This window comes from Amblyomma maculatum, chromosome 7 (assembly GCF_055883805.1).
Source record: "Amblyomma maculatum isolate TAMU_Amacu chromosome 7, ASM5588380v1, whole genome shotgun sequence".
Classification (NCBI taxonomy): Eukaryota; Metazoa; Arthropoda; class Arachnida; order Ixodida; family Ixodidae; genus Amblyomma; species Amblyomma maculatum.
In genome coordinates this window covers 22,400,378-22,423,147 of record NC_139350.1, presented here as the reverse complement: position 1 = coordinate 22,423,147, position 22,770 = coordinate 22,400,378, and the positions used below count along the sequence as shown (strand labels likewise).

At 43.2% G+C, this 22,770-nt stretch overlaps 1 protein-coding gene across 3 annotated transcripts in view; it reads right to left on the bottom strand.

The window, feature by feature from the left end:
- Positions 1 to 6,502: 6,502 nt before the first annotated feature.
- Positions 6,503 to 22,770, bottom strand: part of LOC146182815 (uncharacterized) — a 47,250-nt gene continuing 30,982 nt past the window's right edge. For 2 of the 3 annotated variants that reach the window (XM_084608268.1, XM_084608269.1), the window contains exons 7-9: positions 15,230 to 15,348; positions 8,440 to 8,715; positions 6,503 to 6,771 (exon numbers count right to left, since the gene is read on the bottom strand). In XM_084608268.1, coding sequence (XP_084464394.1) covers positions 6,565 to 6,771; positions 8,440 to 8,715; positions 15,230 to 15,348 — 602 coding nt within the window. In that variant the 3' untranslated portion in view covers positions 6,503 to 6,564. The remainder of the gene's footprint in view (positions 6,772 to 8,439; positions 8,716 to 15,229; positions 15,349 to 22,770) is intronic. The other variant, XM_084608270.1, reaches the window with a different exon arrangement.

The following is a 22,770-nucleotide window of genomic DNA, read 5'->3' as shown; positions in this document are numbered from 1 at the left end:
GTCCTGATATTTCAGAGTATACATCGCTTTCAGCAGCTGCCAGGCACGCTGAAGAATGTCGCAAACTGGCTCGCTCACTCACTTCGGACGAGCAAGTCCAGAAACAAGCGCACAGCGACAGCAGCCACTCTGTCCACCAATTTTCTCCCGGTGCTCACGTGTGGCTCTGGGTCCCATCGACACCACCCGGTCTGACCAGCAAGTTTATTTCCAAATACCACGGACCCTATCTAGTGCTCCAACAGACTTCTCCCGTGAATTACCTAGTTGAACCGCTAGCCGCATCCACCGACCTTCGCCGCCGTGGGCGTGAGATTGTTCACGTCGACCGTTTGAAGCCTTACTATGATCCCGCATTCCTTTCGTCTCCTAGAGTCGCCAGGATGGCTCCTCTTTTCTGCGGGGGCCAGATTGTAAAGAAGAAGTTCAGATTAGGTGGACATATCGCCGAGAAAGAGAAAGAGGAAGTGATTTTGAGTACCAGCTGACTGCAAGCTAGGCCACCCCCGCTCCGGTCCTGCACGCTACCAGTGCCCGCTACCAGTGCCTGGATCCCCGCTTAACAATTATTTTATGGCCTAGCTTCGCGCCATGGGCACAAATACTATTTATAAATTTGATCCAATTGATACCTTATATTGTTACGAAGGAAAATAAATTATCTGCACACGTAAATATTCCGCAAAGTAAAACAAACTAAACACGGGAATACAGCGTAAAAACAAGGCAATGTGCTCAGGAGATTCACAGTGATGATGCAACTGTTTACCTTTGTGGTCTTTCTCTAAAGAATATGTTGCAGTCTGCGGGAGGTTTTTCTAATATAGAATGTCTATATTACGAATTGTTGCTCCGTTAAGGCGGCGTATGTATATATTAGGTTTCAATGGAAGTTTCTTTGAAAACGTAACAAGCATTCTTATCCAACAGAATAATTTGCTTCACTAGGATTGCGACTACTCTAACGCAATCACACCTGGTCTCCTCGAGAACCGCTTCAACTGGAGCGTTTCTGGACGAGTCCTTTTTGTAACAGCACACGTCTGTGTAAAATTCGGGGATATATATTGCAGGCAGTTCGAACATAAATCCTCTGTAAAAACTGCGCCACACCTCAAGACAGCGCGTACGTATAAAAATATTTCGGGTTTGGGAGTACGTACATTAATTCTCATCCTTTCAAAGCACGGGTGCTAGAATTCTATGACGGCTTGCTTTTATGCATAAGCATGGCTTCAAGAAAGAACACATCTTTTTGCAGAAGAACTCTCTTCTCAATGGAAAGCACATTCAAAATTGTTTATTACCTAAGCTTTATGTAAGTCCTCTCTGTGCATCAAGCCTTTATTTATTGCTCGATTTAGAGTGGTCGCTGCTACTATCATTGTCCAAACTGAGAATAACGTGTGCTATTTGTGCAATTAAAGAAATGCTATTCGAGCAGTCCAACCTCTTGTGTCCCCGCAATAAATACTTGAATGTTAATTTCTAGTTAGCTTCCTGGTATTTAAACCGTGTGAAAAAGCCCCGGCGTCCTCAGTTTTGTTTTATTCCCAGCCTGTTTTCAGCTGCACATTCTTAAACGCAGTTGCGCTGATTCAGCTGTCTGTTATCGGCCTCCTGTACGTGACACTCAGGTCGCAGTGCGCTACTGCTTGACATAATAATTATATTTCCTTTTTTTCATATTAGAACGTTGATTTTGATTGGCGTAAACAAAACAGCTACACGTCCGCGACAGTTGTCATCACCGTCATACGCTGTGGCATACCGCCCCTTATCATCTGGACGTTAACAGTTGTAGTCAAGAGGAGCTGTTTTCTTAAAGTAAAATGCTATATATGCATTTAGCCCCCCCCTGTCAGTGGGCTGCAGGCCATAACATACCACCGGATTGGAGAAGAACTCGTAGGCGAACCGAACAAACAACAAGACCGTGAAACAATTTTTCACGAGCCACCCTTCGTATTCAGATGATGCGATAAATCTTCAACAAAGCATTTGACAAAAAGCACCTCCTATCAACCATGCCATTTTCGTGACCCAAAGCCATATGTTATAAGGCAGTATACCTTATTCGTTCGGGTTCCTACCCTGCAGCAAGGCATGCGCCAATAAATCATACCCTACAATCAGCGCAGTTTATTCTGCGCAAAACTAAAGAAGAGCTACAATATCTCACTTGTAAAAGCGTCGAAAGCACCTTCTGTTGATAAACGGGCCGAATTAGAAATGGGTGGACCTTATGTGCGGTGCCTTTTTCCTACATTTCATTGCATGCTAGCATCTGATTTCGACATCGAGTTTGAGTGTTTATTGTCCAGCGCCTCTCCATATTCCATACTAATATTCTGTTTTTAATAGGGATTAGAGCATTTTCTAAATATTTAAACCTTCATTATTTGAAGGCTGGGTAGAGGTGACATGTTTACAAATATATTTTTTTCTTAATTTTTGTTGACCGCAGTGAAAGGAAGATTCCTTAATTCCTCCTAATTTATTCTACTAAAAAGATGTCCTTCTCGGTGAAACCCTTTGTGTACCTTGTAGTGTATCCTTGAACTCTTACAATTGACGAAAAATAAGAAGCAAGATGTTTTGTACCACCCCGAAAGAAAGGGTGACCAGACATTTATAGTCAAAATTATGTTTTCGTTTTTCTTCAATTGCTGACTGTTCTGAACGTTTCTTACTAATAGAATATGAAATCTATGTACTAGATAAATTCCTAGATAATGTAATTGTAAAACTCGCTGAAAAACAAGAAATAGCTGAGACACAAGCCACAAGATTGCTGAATTACGAAAGAACTGTGATTGCGAAATATATCGCGAATTTTATTTTTTATTTTTTTTTAATGATCACAAGGCACCCTGAATGTCTTCGCAGTGTTTTTTTACAAGAAATATTGGGGCGTAATGTTGCAAAGGTTACAGAAGTTTGGATGCAAAATAAAAGGTTTAGGCAGATATTCTGAGACGCTCCATACTCCAACATCTGCCTTGGCACTTTTACACTTTATTTAATATGAGGGACACAAACTTCAATCAATAAAGTCAGTTTATTCACAGAAGTTTAGACATACACGCAAACCATCTGGGCTCTTAGCCTTCTTGGCTAGACACGGGTCATGCAGGAGGTGCAAGAAACAATGGCAGAAAAAGATTATTTTTTAAATCAATTTCGTTTTTTGTGAAATTATAAACCTAAAAATAATTAGCCTTACACAACCCACGGGTTATATTCCGGCTTCATTTTAATCTAGCCACCAAATTTGCTTGCGGAGAAATAAAAATTATATTCCGTTAACAAGGTTCGCATTCCTCATAATTCAGAAAACTTGTAGCTGAATTTAAACTGCTCTTAGAGTGCTCCAAAAATACTGGGTACGACCGGTTAAAAGAAAGTTCTGAAAGCGTTTTGCATCCCTAGGATTTTGTTTCATTCTTGTGAGTTGAGCAGATTAGAAATAATCGCTAGTAGGATTAGCTGGGGTTCACCATAAACAATATCATAATTTTCCAGGTAGGTAGCCCTCTCTTGCTAGAACGATTCCATTGTCGAATCCTACTGAAAACAACAGAGGCTACCCACTGCACGATTAAAGCTCAAAATTTACAAATACGACAAAGAAAGGCAGTATTCCTACATGATTTCTGGCAGAAATTGGTGAACCCATTACTGTGATTAAAAAATTGTAAGCTGCTCAATTGAGGTGTAAGAGAGGTTGCTATCAACCTCTCTCACAGGGCTCCAACTTTTACACACCAAGACCCGAACATAATGGTTCGGTTTGTTCATAGGTCCAAGATTGATTGATTGATTTATAGGAAGGGAAAGGCACGGTAATTGTCTCACTTGTTTAGTGTGGACACCTCAACCGCGCCATAAGGGAAGGGAGGAAGGTCCAAGAGGAATGCCTTATTCTGCAAAGTAAGAAATGTTACAATGCTAAAGAGCTAGGCTATCGTAAATCAGATGACATATACGTTTGTGAACATCTGAGTAGACATGCAAAACAGCTGCTGATTGCAGCGAAAGCAAAGAAACAGGAAGTACAGGGGAAATTTGTATAGACAAATGGTGACAAGGTCTTCGCAAGGATAGACGCGCAGTCGACTGTCCTCAAGATTACATGCAAAGATGATCTAAACGAAATGGCTGCAAAAGGAGCCTAATATTTCAGGTAACCATTGATCGAAATCCAGATAACAGAACTAAGTTATCTGAGGTGCCCACAAGGAATCAGACGTTTTCCCCCTTATCACTCGAATATTTAAAACAAACATGATATCTTTCGTGACTAATTTTATTCATTAATAGCTCGCAGCAACATTTTATTATATTAAGAAACATGGCTTACATTAGCTGATGTCAATTCTTAATTCGAGAACTGTGCTTTCAACGAGTTAGTGCGGTCTAGCGGAAGAAGACGCGGTGAAGCTAACTACGTTGTACACCTGGCAAAGCACAAAGTAGATTCCAGAATTTTCTCTAATAGCCATCAAGAATGCATAATGGTGCTGCTAGGAGCATCTACCGTTGTATTACATTAAGGCGAAAGCAGCTAATGCCTCCTCGTTGTTAGCAGGAGCTGTCGGCAGAGGCTGCCGTGCATTTGAAGGAGATAGAGAAACGAAACAAACCTTGCCTCCTCCAGGAATCGAACCTCCATCCCTTGCATCCCCAGCCGAGCGCTTTACCAACTGCACCACGCCCCTGTTTTCTTTATCTTCTCTTAAAAATTAGAATTACAGTGCGGCAAAGTTCAAGAATAATACCACGAATAGCTCTAGCAAAAAGTAAGGCTTCACAAAGTTCAAAAACGACTTAGGTTAGCCAGCTCGCTCAAAACTGGCTCCAGGCTCCGGATTATGAAACGTTCATTATAATTCGGGATTCCGCGAGTGGCTGAAACGAATTATTGAACGCCATTGAACTTTGATGCGTTCAATGCAATGCTGGTTGTGTTGTTGTTGCGACTGTAGGAAGACGGAAATGAAATGAATGGGCTACTGGCTCTGTTGCTGAGCCACATTCACTGCCTCGGCAAACAGCAAGCATTCACCACATTAAATTTAGTGTTCTAGCTTCATTCAGATTAGCGAATGCACTAATATTTTAAAGCAGCAACATTGCAGATTAGACTGAATTTGTGACGTCGGCAGCCTATAACGATTGTGGCATCATTGTAACTTCTCGTTTGAGTGCAGCAAGCAAACGTTGAATTGCGTTAAATAATATATTGCTTCAATCGGTGTATGTCCTGTTGCTAAAACAAGCGTTAATACAATTTGAAAGCTTCTCCAGCGTGTGCATTTAGTTGGCTGCTCCCAATCATTGAGGAATAGGACATGGGAAACGCTCTAAACAGTAGGGGGACACTGCTGCTTGGGCGAAGCACTGGATGTACGAGAACAAAAAAACGATAAAAGGGATGTGATGTCTAGACTGCAATGAGGCATTTCGACGTTCATCCCGGTGCGGGTAATGCAATGCAATCTTAATTATGACCTTGATAATTTATGTAAACGTGCAAATTTGTTTCCTCCTGCCCCTGCTGCACCTACATGTCCCAGGGCTCCACCGATGCGGGTCTTCCTCCGCAGCATCTCAACCTGCATTACTATTTCTACACATGTCGGATTTTCAACAAAATGTAATGAGTCGATCTGTCATCGATTACTTCGAAGCCGGTGACAAAGCACCACTGCGGCGCCGCTTCTATCATTCGTGCTGTGCTCATTTTCTTCATGGCCCGTGCAATTACACACACACGTCTTTTATAAACCGTGCATGATAGCTGACAGCACTTTGTGTAGGTTGAGTGTAATGTGTGACAAATATAATGTTCAAAAAGAACATAAAAGAAAATGATAGTTAAATATCTTACCTTCGATGTTAGGCTTATAGTTAAGCCTGCCAAAGAGGAGACCTCAGTTTTACAAGTACGTAAATGGATACGGTGGTTTCTGTTATCGAATTCCAAGACACGCTTTTGAAACCTTTTAAATGCTCATATTCCTACCATCCACGCTACACCATTATTAAATGACACCAGGTCAATAACATGTGCTATTTTTGCTGTCCTTATGAGCGTGAAAGCATGCTCACTACCGCAGAGAACTTGGTGACAAGGTCAATGCCATGTAGTGGGCCACGTCATGACTAAAGAATGTGTCGTTACAGCCTCATGTACTGTATGCTCGGATCGACGTCGAGTCACGTGCTCCTCGCTTGATACTTTGCTCACACCTACGCTCGCAGCAGCAGTTCCGAGCCCTGCATCACGCACCCTTACAGTCGTGACGTTCGGTGCTGGGTTAAAGATTACGCACCGGCATTCGCGCAGGCATCTGTCGCAGAGGCGTGACTCAGTTTTGGCTTGCAGAGGCCCCCACAGTCTTATATGAGCTCTGTGTCTGATATCCTCTATATAAAGTGTGAGAAACCCAGCGGGAACCAGGCACACTCAATTAGCGCGGAGACAGCACCAATGGAATCGACAGGAAAATAATGATTTTTATTATGCAGCTAGTTTTTTTCACCGCTGGTGACACCGTGCTACGACTGCTCGTCCGCGCAATTGGAAGGCCAGCCACGCTCCTGAAGTGTGATAAGCTCCTGCAACATCTTGAGCTCATCTGGAGGAAGGTCTCGTTCATGAACGAACCTCTGTCTCAGGCGCGTTTCCACCCTCCTCAGCATAAATGCAGCCGCGTGTTGTATGCTGTTTCCCGCTGCAAGCAGTGTTTTAAAAACACACTCGACCTGCAAAGAAGAGTACGCGATAAGATATTACGAGTCACTACTTATGTTGGGATTGTCGTGAGTGCCTATGTTACTGGTCGGAATAATAAAGCACGAAACCAGAATACATTTTTATTCTACATGTTTGATGCAAAGCCTACCACAGCATACAGATAGCATTATTTAGCGACCATGGAAGAACAAAATGCAGAGAAGGAAGAAAATGTTAAGGATCACATGAATTCAAAATCGCATGAAACGAAAAAAAAAACACGAAAGGGGAAAACAACAACCAGCGATCAGCAACCAGCGTTCAACCATCCAGCGCTCAAGAACTCATTTCTCGCAGAAAAGTTTATGGCATGTAGTGCGTAGATAACAGTTTTCGACAAGCAGTAGGTGTCCAAAGGAAACAAGAAAAACATTGCTTTTATTTCTTTGTAGTAATGTAGTCAGCTAAGAATTTTTTCTTCGTCGAGGTTCCTAAAGCCTGTTCCCACAGTGGAAGAGGATACTGCGCAAGCGTCAGCGCTCGAATCATACTAATTTGGGATCGTTGTGTAAGGTTAAGAAATGGACTCAAGGAGAATATATAACAAGTGATAAAATTCGGATACTGTGGTTATCAGCTTGTATATTTCAGTGGCCCGGACTGTTCAATCAGGAAGGGATGGAACAAACAGCTGTTTTTCAGCCAAGCTGAGCCCTGATTATCGCATAAGAAAGCAAACATTTATCCCTAATGTGATCCGAAACCCTGAGATTATTTTCATCGTCTAGACGTTTGCAGCGAAAATCGGCTTAATAATTTGTATCGGGCAAACACCTAACATTTGCATCTATTTTTGAAGAAGTTAAAATGTTATCCACTTCTCAAAATCAAGACCTCAGTAGAGCTTTAGATAGCTGTAAATTTTTCTGTAATTACTATCAACATCCGGTTTCATTGCTTTAGTTAGGACTATGACTCCAGTGTCTGCAGCAAGCATTACGCATATTTATTATTAAAAGCTAGAGAGAAATGTCGGCATCAATTTTTCCCCTAACTGAGAAGCAATAGAGGAGTGCTTCCTTTTTATTTTTACTGCATAATTCCTATTGAACTACCGGACCGATGGTGTGAAATTTTCATATAAAGGATAAACCTCAGGAGCCCGGACGCCTCTGGCAATAAACCTCGCCAAATCGCTTTCAGTATTTATATGAAAAAAGAATAGATAAAACTAAATAGTTAATTTTGCTGATGATTGTCATTCTTAACCAGTGCTTATTTTTTGTATTTGTGTACTGTCTTTTTGCTTTTATTTTTTTTTGCCACCATTTAGGTTTAGTTCTGCCCTGTATTAGTACTGTGGCACTACTGTCTGCTCCATGCAACCCACGTAGAAAGATGAGGTTTATTTCCTCCCTTTAAAGGTGAGATGTTTTAAAAGGGGATAAGCATAAAAATACAATATGTAGCATTCGTCCTGCGTAAGTTCTCAGAAACTTTTCCAGTCAAATTGCCACCAAGATGTGATGAGCTGCTTTGGACAGCAGAGTTGTCCCGGACATATTGACACTCAACCAACGTGACCAAAAAGAAAAGTTTGGCAGATATGTTGTTGTAATACTACGCCATCTTTCGTTATCTCTCGCTGATTTGAAGATTAATACTCGTGACCGCAAAACTCTTCTGCACGCACTAACCATGCCGTAGCGGTCTGCTCCCGATGAGGGCAGCATCCTCAAGCAGCAGCTGCACAAAAGCACCGCGACTGCCTGTGGAAACCGCAGGAACTCTATCTCGGGGGTCATGTCCCTTGTGGTCATGACTACGAGACATTTGGCAATGAAGACAAGGCCATGCTCCTCGTTGCGTGATACCCTTCGTTCGCATCCGATGGTGGTGCACTGGTAAAGAGCTCTCTCAAGGTCCTGGAACTCACGCCACAGGTAAGCCAGAAACCATCCTTCTCTCTCTTTCTGTGAAAGAAAAGGCTCAAAATTAAAGAAAATGTAAAAGAGCACTTTTTGTCATCGAGAAAAAACTACTATTTAATAGTGTCTGCATATCAAATGGCAATCGTGGTAGGGTATATAGCAGGGTTGACCAGAAGCGAACTTCTGGGTATAAACAGGAGTCTATAAACACACTGACGGTGCTGTATTTCAAGCAATCGCCTCACACAAGCGACCAATCAAAATAATTTTTTTTGTGAATTCATCACAGATGCTGCTTGAGTTCTTCGTTATCACCAGGAACCTCGTCACTATGTGGTAACGAATTCGGACGCCACCATACTGTAGCGTGTGCAACAGCAGCCGCTGGGCGGCTGCTCATCGAGAGTCTCGTGCGCGGACTTAAACAAGTGGCCCCGTGGCGTTCGATTAGAAGAGGCTGAAGTTGGCAGCTATCTCTCGGCGCTCTGGACCTGCTCTCCTGTGCCTGCTAGATCAACCCCCCATTAAAACCCAACCTTCTGGTTACGGGCCTAAACGGCTACGTGACAATATAATGGTTCATCGCCAATCCAAAACCAAAACTCGCTAATAAGCCGGCTAGCTATCAACGATCGATGCATCGAAACGCACGCAAATAAAACCCGGTTTTGACGGTGCAATAAATGTAGACCATTGACACTGGGGGGGTATCAAACATGCTTCTATCCTACCATGGCTTAAAGAGGTTTCTAGTCACTGACCTCGCTCAACACAAATGACGTCTCTGGAGCGCTTTGGCTTCCTTGTTCACCATGAGCAACCGCCTGAACGTCCCCGACTTTCTGTAGCGGTTAGTATCGATCCCAGATATTTCGCATAGATAGGGCGTAATGCGGCATCATTCTTCTTTATTGCGTTTAGATTATTCTCGGTGATTAGTGATTCGAGATTTTCGAGGGCTGATACAATCTTTGCCATTGAAACTATATCGCCTTCGCCCCAGTTAATTTCGTGGCCAGTCGCCTGCATACGCCCGGCGACTGCGTTCGTTGTAACTTTTCCTTTTTGTACATCGTACTGATCATCTTTCAGTGACCAGTGAACTTAAGCCATGACTTCTGACTATACTGTGTGTCATCGAACCCTCGACTACATATGTCCTAGCATATTCTGCTCAACGTACTAATACGCTTTTCGATGGAGGCGAAAAGCAAGGCGCCCGTGTGCTGTGCGATGTCAGTGAACGTTAAAGAACCCCAGGTGGTTAAATTTTCCGGCGTCCTTCACTACGGCGTCTCTCATAGCCTGAGCCGCTTTGGGACGTTAAACCCCACAAACCAAACCAAGCCTAGTACTCCATGTCTTAAAAATTATAGATGCACAAACTACTAATTTCTTCCAGTGAAGCCGCGACGACACATTGTTAAATTTGGTATTCACTATTCACTGTTTTTCTTTTCTTAATTTTAATTTTTCTTTTTATTTTTTGTTAGCTACGACTGACTATCCCATCAGCCGAGTGAATCGCGCACTAGCTAGGGATGTGAAGGCAGAAAAAAAGAATTCACTGAAAATTCGTATATAGTGCTACTATCCTCATATTCAGAAAGAAAAACAAATAACATTTTTCTCATGCGACAGTTTCACTTTTGTGATTGTTTTCTGTTTAGGTTTATTGCTTTTTTTTATGCTCGACATGCTGTGGCTCAAGGTAAAAGCAGAGAGTAATTGTCATTCCCGATTTTTACATTCTGATGAGGTTTTACAGCACAAAAAAACACTACAGGGCACTTTGGATCACTGAAGTGCGATGACGTGAAAGACGTTATAGTGTGGTGGATCGTAGAACTCTACAACAGCACCTCTATCTTCCTCTCTTCTTTCCTCTCATATTCCTCCCTTCCTTTACATTAAAGATCCCCAGGTGGTCGAAATTACTCCGTAGCCCTCCACTACGGCTCCTCTTTCTCTTTCCACTTTCATTCCTTCCTTCTTCCCTTCCCTTACGGCGCGGTTGCGGTGTCCACAGAAAACAAAGTAGACAGTTACCGCGCCTTTCCCTTCCTATAAATAAATCGGTTTTTTTACATGGCGATACATGTGTCCGCGTAAATTTGTGACAAATACTGCGCTTTTCTTCCATTTAAATTCATTTGATACGCCGCTGATGCCTTCTGTAATAACGCCTAATCCTAGACATCTGCTTCTGTTTGTGCTGCGGCGTTTGAGTAAGCGCCAAATGAAAGGACGCATGGATAAGATGCCCGGTGGGATCAGCTTCGGATATGCAAGAGCCTGGCGACGATCATTGTCCCTAAAGTCTGGTTGCGCGTGAAACGCCCAGACCGGGTTCATGAACGTATTAGTTTGTAGCCGCCTCCGCGCGACAGCTTCTCTTTTATTTAGTCTAACATCTCGCGGGGGTACCAGTCTACGTCCCAATTTTTAATGGTCGATGATTTCCCCGTAATTTTGCAGACGCTCGTCGTATGCCCAGTGTTCGGGGGCTCCACGGCTACCCGGAAGTAGAGAGCTCGGGCTAGCTCGTGAGCCGCCTCGTTACCAGGGACGGCAGCGTGAGCGGGTGTCCAAATTAACTGAATTTTCCTATTTATCGTTCTTTGGGTGAGGATTTTGGCCGCCTCCGGCGATATCCTCCCCTTCCCAAAATTTTGAATGGCAGTTTTGCTGTCGCTAATTATGAACTTGGCTTCTGTTTCTACGCAAGCTAGCACTATCGCTACTTCCTCCGCAGTCTCTATGCTGCGGCCTCTGATGGCTGCCGCGGATACCGGTGCCCCTCGGCCATCGACTACCGAAGCTACCGCCGCACCTGTTCTGCCACTTGCCGCATCAACATAGACTACTTCCTTTGCTCCCATGTTCTTGAACCGTCGCTCTAGAGCTTCAGCTCGTTTGGCCCTTCTTTTGACATTAAATTCTGGATGCATATTCCTAGGGAAGGTGGGGACTACCAAGGCATTCCTGATTTCACTATTAATTGTGACTCTTTTTTTAACTCCTCTGTCTGGGTTGAGGCTTACTTTTGCAAGGATTACCCTGCTCGGTCGTGCTTAGTCTCTCTAATTGGGAGACTCGCACTGCCTACGCCAATTCTGCCCACGTGTTATGCACTCCGAGTTCGAGCAGTCGTTCGCTCGAGGTACCCATGGGCAGTCCTAGCGCCTTCTTAACGCATCTTCGAATCAGGCAGTCTAACTAACCAGGGCATGACGCAGTTTTCTCGGTGGAGACACGATTTGTTTATTTTAAGTTCACGTCCGATCATGGTCGATGACTTCACCAGATCATTACGTCCCGTTCTCTGTGGAACTTCGCGTAGAAGGGTGACGCTTCTCGCAAACGGACGACTGTATGAGCCAATAAAGCCTTTCGCCCTAATATATCTCAGGCTATGACGGACATCGTACAGAGGATTTAATTACATGGGGTTACTAACTTGCACTGAGATCCGATGGCGCAAACGCTACTTGCGGCCCGCCTTCATCGAAACATGGCTGCCCGGCTGGGTCAAACCGTTTTCAGCGCCCCACTGCAGAGCCGCTAAAGCATCACCTGATTAGGCAGTGTCTCTCACACTTTCTTCCTGTGAAAACGTGTGCGGTAGGCACGTAACGTTGAAGCGACAGCTTCGATATTGGACCTTACACCTTAAGTTAAAGAGGAATGGCTGAGTCTACTGCCGCGCGAGGCACAAGACACAATACCACAACTGCATTCAGAGCGAAACTTACTATTCTAAATTCACGCCAACTGTGGCAAGACCCTGCCTGTTTTGTAGTTTCTCTTCAGGAATGCTGTAAAATTATTATACACACTAAGGGGAACACAATAACGGCTATGGAAAAACTTCACCTTACATGAACTTAGTTTTTTATTCATTGTGCTTTAAAAGAACAACAAATGGAGCAATTACAGTTTATGAAATCAATTATTCGTGTAAAGTCCTCCCGCGGTTGAACGTTTCGAGGCTCTTCCTCTGTTAATATGGCCACTTGTGGGAAATATTGAATGCTATTCTAATACTCCGACATTGCGCACCGGCTTTCTTATGCGACGCTTCTGACAAGGCATATGTTGTGTAAGACAACCGGGCTTTAAAACAACAACATTTGCGCCAGGAAAACAAAGGCCAAGCATCCGGGTTGTTTTGCCGCACATTCATAAACTAAAACGAGGCGGTACTTAGCAGAGAACACCACTAACGATTAAAAAGAAAAATCAAAGGAGCTCCAGAGCTCCAAATTGTAACACCATAGTTGCAAATACAAACTGGCGTTGGATTAGTTCAAGCTACTGGACAACTTCTGAAACTGGAGTTTTGCTCGACTCGAAATAAACAGCATTGAAACATCATTCAGAGACATTACATTTTCATATCTGGTTATTTTGGTAGAATGAGTGATTTATTGCTCGTGACGAGGCATTCGTGAATTTATCCTGGCTGTACCAAAGTCATTATTAGTGCGAAGGACGCCTGTAGTCATTCTAGCGCCATTATGAAAACTCCGCAACGAAAGTGCTGCTCGATCTCACTAAAAACACTTTCTCTGAAGTGCGCACTGCTATAAGATAAGTTACCCACCGGATGAAATGTAATTGGATCTAAGAATTTGCGTTGGGAAGTGAGCTGGGAACGGCCTAGCTATCCCTTCTGTCGATTATGCCGCCACTACAACTGTAACATAGCTCGAGCTGTCATCTACGCGCCGTCATCTCCATCACCTTCCACCAGTGCGCAAATGCTTTCAAACGTCCTGCTCGGTATAACTCGGTCAAAACCTTGTCAGTTTTTTTACTCATCAGCCAAATGATGAAACCTTTGTCACACAGGGATTAATCTAGCTGACGAAATGCGCAAATTGACTGATGCGACCTGAAGCGATAAGGTGGGGATGTTAACCAAGGACATAAAAGCAGGCTGTGGTACAGTTGCAAACGACTTGCCCATATTATAGATTCGATATGCGACTCATGGGCTAAGCTTGCTAATGAATGATCTGAAAATTAAAGCTAAAGACATTAATGACGGTTCTCTTTCTCTACGAGTGGATTAACACGTTCTCTTGATCTAAGTTGATGTTTTTATATATTCAGGTTTTGATAAGGAACTTGTAGTAAAAGCGCAAATTTTTATCCCTACAATTTAAGCTGTAAATTTGCATGTATTATTTAAAAAGTGCGCTTTTTGTTTTCATTAGGGCTGTGGTACATTTAGTGTACGGTGAGCCGTGAGGCGGCCTCGTGATCTGAAAAACATGCTTCATTCCTATCCCGTCCAAATGATCTCCCGAACAATATCAGCTGAATTTTCTAGCGAGCTCAAATCCTTTCCTTCCGTCACGGGAAAGGTAGTGACGAACTTGGCATAAGTTTGAATGTTTTGCCCTCTGGTAGGATAAAACCACAGCTTAAATTGCCCAACACAACCACGAGTCTTGTGTGAAGCGTTTGCGAACCCGGGGAAAAAGATGCCGCCGCCTCAGTGGAGTGGACTGAAACCGGAGAATTATATTTGGGAAGCGAATAAGTATCCTCAGAGCTACCTATGCAGCCGATCATCCGGCGTGTTAAATTTCCACACGCTCTCACGCTGCCGATTCAGGTCGTAATCTCCATCTATTCCGAATGACGTTAAGTGGAGTAAAATATGCGAAAGCTTTCGGGGAAAACATTGGCACTTCTTAATTGGTCTGCTAAATTAAATCTCAAATGTTGCTTATGTTCAATGGCCAGGAAAAACTTTAGATTATAGCATCGGTTTGTGACTGCTTTTCTGTTGATGCAATGAGACTCCTTCTTTATCAGTCTCTGATTCTCCAACACATATTTACTTGAATAACACTAAGCCAGCCATGTATTTACTAGCATGATTTTATTTTTGTACGAAATAATTTGTTGTCGCCTTTCTACTAGAACGCACTTTTCTTGAAACCTTACGATATTAAAAAGCGATCGGTTTCCTTATACTTTCGTTCTTTGCACACATCTGTCGTGCATCAAAAACAGACGCCGCCTCTCACGGCGGTGAGGTCCAGGTGGAGCCTAATGGCAAAGCCTGCGTCTAGTGCGGGACATGCTAACGAACAAGAATTCGAACAAATTATTCTGCAACCCTCCGCTACGTTGTTTCTCACTGCCAATATGAATTCGGCGATTCAACTAAATATATCCATGGGAAATACAAATAAGCGTGATTATTTTTAGTAAACGATTTTGCACTGTTCGTTTATCCAAAGCATCGGACGAATGTGCACCTTGTTAAAGCCCTTCCGCGTGTCTTACATACACTAATGCGCGTAGAACAGATGCTGTGCGCTTCGTTTAATAATCGTGAATTTCCAGTGCAGCTACATCAACCCCTACACAAAGTGGCTGCATTCACTTTAAGTCAAAGAGTCCTCTTATGAGATATGTGTTTTTGTTTTGACGAAGAAAACTGTCCCTGCGGATAACAGCAAGTACAGAACTGTCGGCGTTCTCGTGTTAAATGAGTAAGATTAGTCACAAGCGCTCGGCATCCATGGCTCCTTACCCAGATGACAGAGCATACGAAACTGATGGCTTTCTGGTGGGTCCTGGGGTCGGCCTTGATCTTCGTCCACAGAACGCGTACCAGTAGCTCTGTCTCATGTTCCGTCAATAAATTTGGGTCTGCGGAAAGCAATGAACGTGCTGTGATAATGGAATGTGCTTGAATTTTCGTCTGCGAAGAAACTGACTACGTTCAAAGTTCTGGGCAGTGAACCTTGTTCTACTAGAACCTCTTCTGCCAACTGTGGTCATTACTTATCTCCTCTTGGGGATTAGTAAACCAGATAATGCTCGACTAACTAGCTAACAAGTTAAACGCATAAGGATACATGACGACAATGACAGATTTCAGTGCAGCACACTGTTACGAACCAGTGTAGGTGGCAATATTTAAAAAAAATTGTATATTTGATGCTCCCAAACGTTTGCGAATGTACTGCTTGTTGTGAGTTTTCTGGTAAGAGAAGCCGAAAAATCGACGTTTCCACAATTTCTCTCCCGAATTTTCATAACTAGAGCCCAAGAGCGTAGACAAGACTAAATATACATGACACGTACTGCGTTGTTTTGTGTCATTACAGCCATCTATGCTTTGTCAAGTTGGAGCTAGGTAACACATCATCAAATTGGCCAAAACTTTGTACTGATTTGAAAGTCAAGCAAATAAACATTTAATTGTGCGACAAGTAAATACAAAGTCCAAGTAGACACAGTTCATGAACCCAATCACTGACATAAAAGCGGTCAAATATCCCCACTTCGAGATGCCTAATAACAAATTAGTAAAACCTTGGCTCCCCTAAACAGCTGCTTTGACAAAAACATCTTTGTACTTTGTGTCTGCAGTAGCTTTAAAAAGATCATATGGCTAGAGGAGCAAATAGCCACGAGCAACTGTCCGACAGGTTCGCTTGTGTTAGATATGATTATATACTTCGCTCTTTCAATAGAAGCGTGCAACACATTGTAATGAATATTTTATTAACCAGGGCGTATTCCACTACGTCGGTGCTCTGGGTGTATGTGTGTGGAGGGAAGAGGACCTAGATTTCATGCCACGTTTTCTTTTTTAGCAGCAGGGTGCTGTTAAGGGCGTGTATCCCGCAGTGGCTGCTGACTGAAGACTACTACTTCACTTCAACTCGTATAATTTCCGCTGTGCTGTACACGATAGCCATGTCCCTTCGCGTTTTATAGAGCCCTGTGCCAATGGTCTTTATATCCGGACAAACAATACGTACGGACGCCCAGAAGAGTGCGGCAAGTACAGAAAAAGGTAAAGCAGAGCAAACAGGCCTCTGCAGGTCTTGTATAGCAATTACAATAGGCGATTGAATAAACGCCGCGTTTTAGGTGGGGGGACATTGAATAACACCGCAAACCTAAAGGTATAAAAGCAATTTGCGGCAGAAGAGAGTCAATGAATTATAGTGCACTCAAGTGGTGCAAATAATAAATACAAAATTATTCAAATTACAAATATCAGGTGTAAAAAACCGCAGTTCGCAGAAAGAATTGAGGGCAACATTCATGTAATAGGGCTAAGCAAAATGAATGAAACATTAAAGCATTATCCTCACGAGCGTTCTCTGGCTATTATATAGCCATTCTATAGATAATTGTTCGGAACTTCGACAGCTATGATGCGTCATTTGCTCACAGCATCACTAACGGACCTTCATTTTTCGTCCGGTTTCTCTTTTGTATCAAACGTTTGACACAACAATTCCGTGTGCAAAGGTTGCGGGTGTGTCATACCCCTGTACGTCCTAGCTGGCATGCATCTGCTAGTCCTGCTTCTTATTGGGATTCGAACCGTCGACATTTGTACCTCCAACTGAACGCCTCAATCATTTTACTATACCACGTGACCCAGCGCCGCAGCCATTGTCAGAGAAATAGGAGTAAACGGTGCCCTCAAACGAGGACGACGAGGATGGAGAGGGAACTGTCAGAGAAGTAAAAATAGCACACCGGCACATCGCGTTACCGGTCGCGTGGCGGCGCGCCACCGTCACAAGCGCGGAAAACGTGTGTCCAGCGCATTGCGGCAGAGAACTTGCTTCGTGCGCTTATGTGTTTCCAATGTCTAAGCGTATTTCATTTGATTTAATTTATATCACATAACCTACAAGGCAAGGGGCGTGGAAAAAGCTGTACAGTGCAGCTTTTGGCAAACAGGCGTACAATAAATAAGCAGAATCTAACCAGCAATGGAAGTCATTTGCAGAACGTATTCGTAAAAGGTTTTCTACTCAATAGAGAAACAAATAAAGAAAGAGAGCCGTGAAAAATTTACTAAATTACATATAAGGTATTATACAATGCAAGCAAGTAAAAGTCACCTACAAGATGTACAATAGAATCAATGAAACAGAAGTTTGAAAACATCTATATGCACTACAAGCAGACAGAAGGTATCTGCAAGAAAATTATTTTTTGTGCGTCTCAACGGTAACCGGGATATGTCAACATCTTTTACGTAAAGCGTGTTCAGAATTCATGGTAATGTGTTTTTCATGTCTTGGAAACCAATCATTGATTCTGCTAGTCGAGGTGTACCATAGTTCAGGCTTGCGACATTCTCTGCATGTTTTGTGTGTGATTAGCAAGTTTACTAAAGTTAGCAAGATTTTTAAGGATTCTTCTACGCACCATTCCATTAGTTTTACCTCATATAACTCAAATATTTGAGCCATATTATATGTTTCGTACAAGTAACCTGTGGGAGCTCCAAACTCCATATTGTAAATTGTCTGCAATGCACTTTTCTGCACACAAAAATACTTTGTTTATTAATTACAGTGGTTGTTTCTGACACCAAATGGGCATAGTTTAAATGTAACAAAAAAGATGTGTACAACAATGATTTTATTCAAGTAGGGACAAATTAACGACGTCCACTTATGATCATTAGGTTTTTAAATAAATTGTTGATTACAGCATTTATATCACTATACCAACTGAGGAAAAAATTAAAGGGATCCCCTAATATCTACATAGTTTGGACTATCTCTTATTTCTCGCTGCCCTGCTGAATGTGTGGTGCGAACACCACGTCTTTGATCTGCGCTTTAAATAAAATGGCCTTGGATTTCATTGTATATATATATATATATATATATAAATGAGTAATAATAGAGCAGGACAGCAGAGCATTCAGTGACGCATCTACTTGCTGTGCTACCTTCTCCGTAGTGATGAGAACAGCAGAGGCGCATCATCAGCATATAGTATAAAGTGGCCATCGTTGGAAGAATCCAGAGTGTTATTAATATAAAAATTAAAAGAAATGGTCCCAAGATGCTTCCCTATGGAAAGCATATATCTACCAGGATTATCTCTTCAAGTAAAGATCTAAGGTGTGTTAACTAAGATACTGTGTGCGGTATGCAAGGTAAGAATGAACGGGTTCCGGAAACCGTACTTCTCCAGCTTAGTTAGAAGCCCGCCGTGATTTATGCAGTCAAAAGCCTATGTAAAGTCGATACATACACCCAGAAAACTTCTCTCTTTTCAAAACTCTTCAAAATATGTTTTTAGTTGTAGTTTAGGCAGACTCTGTAGATTTAATCTTTCTGAAATCGAATTAGGTTATGTGCATCGCCAGAAGAAGACATTATTTCATGAATTACTTTTCAAAGCACCTTTGAAAATACTGGTAAAAAGGACACTGGTCTGCAATAAGATAAAAATTTCATGTCAATGTTTTTAAAAAGACCAATGACTACCTCTTTGCATATATATATATATATATATATTTGTTTTTTTTTACTTAGTACAAGGGCTAAAATATCAATCACCAGCTTTACAGGCGTTGTCTGTACATCATCGGCATCACACCATCTGCTATTTTTCACAGTCATAAAAAATTGAGACTGCTTCATATCATGTAGTTGGGCTCATGTGCATTGACAGTTAATTATGAGAAAGGTCGTACATTCCTGAGCAAATGAATTACATAGCGCATTTCGCTCTACAGAAGAGGCATTGAAGGCCTCGCACATAATAGTTTCTACTGCGCTTCTACTACCAAAAACTATCTCACTGGGCGAATTATGGCTTTTGCGCAATATTAGCGCATTCAGTTTTTCCCATGTCTTGCTCGAGCCCCACAGCGAGATTCAAACGCTGAATAATAATAACGATTCCCGACTTCTGATGATTTCTTATTCAATTTGTTTCTATAAATTTTAAATCTCGAGAGTAAGAAGGGAAAATGTTTAAGTGTGATGGTTCATCGTTAACAAAGTAAAGCGCAAAAAACGACAAGAGCTTGTCCCGTCCTCTTCTCCTTTTTTTGCCGTTGTTTGTACTTTGCTTTGTTCTCGAGAATAAGTCTAGCGCACGTGTTTCAATAAAGGACTTGAACATTTTATTCTTTGTTTTGAACTTGCGCAGTTATTGTGGCGTGATTCACTCTTTTCGAGCTTCTTTGCTTTGGCTTCCTTGAATGGCTTCCTTGAATGACGCAAGACTTTGGCGATGTTTTGAAACATACATGGGCATTGCGGTACATTAACACTTGCTTTGACCGTGAATAAAATTGGCAGGTGGTCACTAATCTCGTAGCAGAAAACTGCCGAAAGGATTCGGTCACTGTCAATATTTGTAGTTAATAGATCAATTAGAGATTGGGAACTGTGTGTGTCTCTAGTAAGCTTGTCAATTACATTTCTGCATTCGTTAGCAGAAATGACAGAAATAAAAGTTTTGAATGCTACGTCATCCACCAGCAGGTTTATGTTGAAATCACTGTCTAAACCGAAATCATACTGATTTTGTAACCCATCTACGAGAACCAGTCGAAGAAAGCAACAAATTGGTCGAGATAGCCATCAGGGTGACAATAAAAGGCAGCAAGCATAGAACTACCAGATATCAGACACACCATTCACAGTCCGGAGTTACTAAAGAAAATATGGTGTAAAGGTCAAACTACAGATTTTGGCTCATTCAAAATTAGTTATGGTTTAGCTCTGCTTAATCCTAGTTGAATTGCTAAAGCAACGGCGGGAGCTTCTTTTGCTTGCCACATTATTCCCCTATCATGCCTTGTCTGTGTAAGGAGCTACATTATTGGGGACACTTAAGCTTGCCCTTTAAGGGTATCACGCGAGAGCATACGCTACCAGCCCACATATAAAGTCACGCTTCAACCAAGCCGTATAGACTTGCCTGCGTGTCGTAGGGGTAACGAGAATGCAAACGGTTCTGGCAGGCTGATTCTGACATCACCTTCTTATATAAATGGAGCCACCCGGGGTGGCAGCTCCTGCCCGTGGCATAGAGGTAACGTGAATTGAAATGCCATGACAGGCTGATTCCACCGAGGCAAAGCGCGCTATCACCTCCTCTCCTCTGCCTGCGGAGCACACTTCTGGCTGGAGCGAGCTGCAGCGGCGCCGACGACGTCGACACCCACCTGGCGGAGCTCGTCTGAAACGGTTGCTAGGCAACGGCGGTTAAAGGCCATTCGTACCGACCGGCTACCGGCGACGCGACGAGGCGAAAGCTGACGTAATGTTGCTTTCGCAAAAACGCAAACACCACCGCCACGCTACTAAGCGAGGTTTACAAAGTAAGTGTTTAAATTTGTATCTGAACCAAACCTTGGTCATATGCATACCATATTTCTGTGAGTACAAACACTTTCATCATTTTAGCTGTGCAAACATTTGGTCTAGAGCAGCAGCTTTATTCATAGCAGATCTAACATTGGGTGAACAAAACCAAGATAGCTTCCAGTAAAAGCAGGATCATTTTCGATCTCGCCGACTGTTAGGTATCTTCCTGTGGCCATAGAGCCTGGGCTGTTACTGAAACATTGTCACGCCCAGGCATCACCTGATAAGGGCGTGCCACTCGCTCCTCCTCTCGTTTGATAACATGCAGCTATTCCCGATCTTGACGCCTCCCGTATACTCGACCATCTCTGTACCACGCGTACTGGTAATCATGCTCAGTTGCCACATTTTGGCTGCTGAGAGCAGCTCCTCATTGTACCTCCCCTTATTCTCGACCACAAATAGCTTCAATTCCGCACCATTCAGAAAGGGCCAATGCTTTTCAAAAAGTAGAACATCAGCTAGCCCACATTCTTGTTTTATTACGCCGGAAAAAACTAATTACCAGCAGGTATGTGCTTCGTATGTGCTTCGGCTGCGCCGCCTGTCTTTACGGAGGCTCTGTAAGCAACGCGCAAGATGTGCGGAAAGTCATGGATCTGTGTTTAAGAACATGCTGCCAATCACCGTGCTGCCAATGCCCCATAAATGGCGCTTTACTCGATGCCGAATGGTTTATTTGTGGGGTTTAACGTCGCAAAGCGACCCAGGTAATGCGAGACGCCGTAGTGGACTCCTGACATTTCGACCGCTTGGGATTCTTTAACATGCATTGACATCCCGCAGTATACGGGCTTCTTGCTTTTCGCCCCATCGAAAAGCGGCCGCTAAGGCCAGGATTCTGTCCCGCATTCTTGGGCATGGTAGTCTAGCGCCGTGACCGGTACTCAATGCCAGGTTTTGAAAATGATTATTGCAGTGTTTAAAGAAAATGGTGTTCGCCACATGTATTTGACTTAATAAAAAAATGATGAATAAAGAAGTATCAGGCGTACACAAAGTCACGGTTCAAATATGCTGTAATCTCAAATACCCTAATCACATAAAAACCCACGGGCTAACGCTCTTGCAGCTCAATAACTGTGAGACGGTGGTGACAACTCTTTTTATATGCGTCCTCTTCGATCTCTTCAATTCCATGTGTGAAGGTGTATTGTGTAGCAATCCGCTTTTGATCGACAGCATGAATCCTAAGCTCTTAGGGAAAGCACTGCAAATGATGCAAATGAGCGTGAGCCAATGCGGCGCGTTTTTAGTGCGCTAGACATCACGAAAAGAACCATCTTGCAAGAGAAGTGTCTGTAAAGAAACTTAGCCGAGAAGAAACTATGTTGCTCATATTGTTACGAGGCGGCAAGCGATGAAAACAGGAGAACAGAAGACAGAGAAGATGCTAGATGGTCGTCAGATGACGTTTAATGAATCTGTGTGCGGGCCTAGCGTGCTCGCTACTGCCCGCGCCACTGCCCTCTTCTTCCTCCTACGTCCGTAACATGACCCGGGGCCACCGAGCGATCGTACCGATCGTAGACGAGGAAGTTTACCGATGATGATTCCTTGACGTGATGATGGGCGTGTCTGGATGCATGAAGCAGAGGAAGAAGAAAGAATAGAACGGCTTGCCGGTACGATGTCTGATGCGTGGGTGATCCGCCTCTCCTGGAGCTGTCAACCATTCGTCACCAGAGTCCATGGGACCGATGGTTCGAGGTCACGTCGGGCAGCTTCGGCGGGGGTTGCGCGTTCGAGTCCATCGGTTCCTTCGGGTCATTCGGGTCCTTCGTCTTGGTTCTGATTGGTCTCTCTGTTCTCCTTGTCTTCAGGCCCGGGCTGGGGGCTGGGCGGTGGTACTTGGTCAGGTCTGGGCTTGAAGGCCTGGGGCAAAGCTGCTCGGCGATGTCTCTGGGCCCTCGGG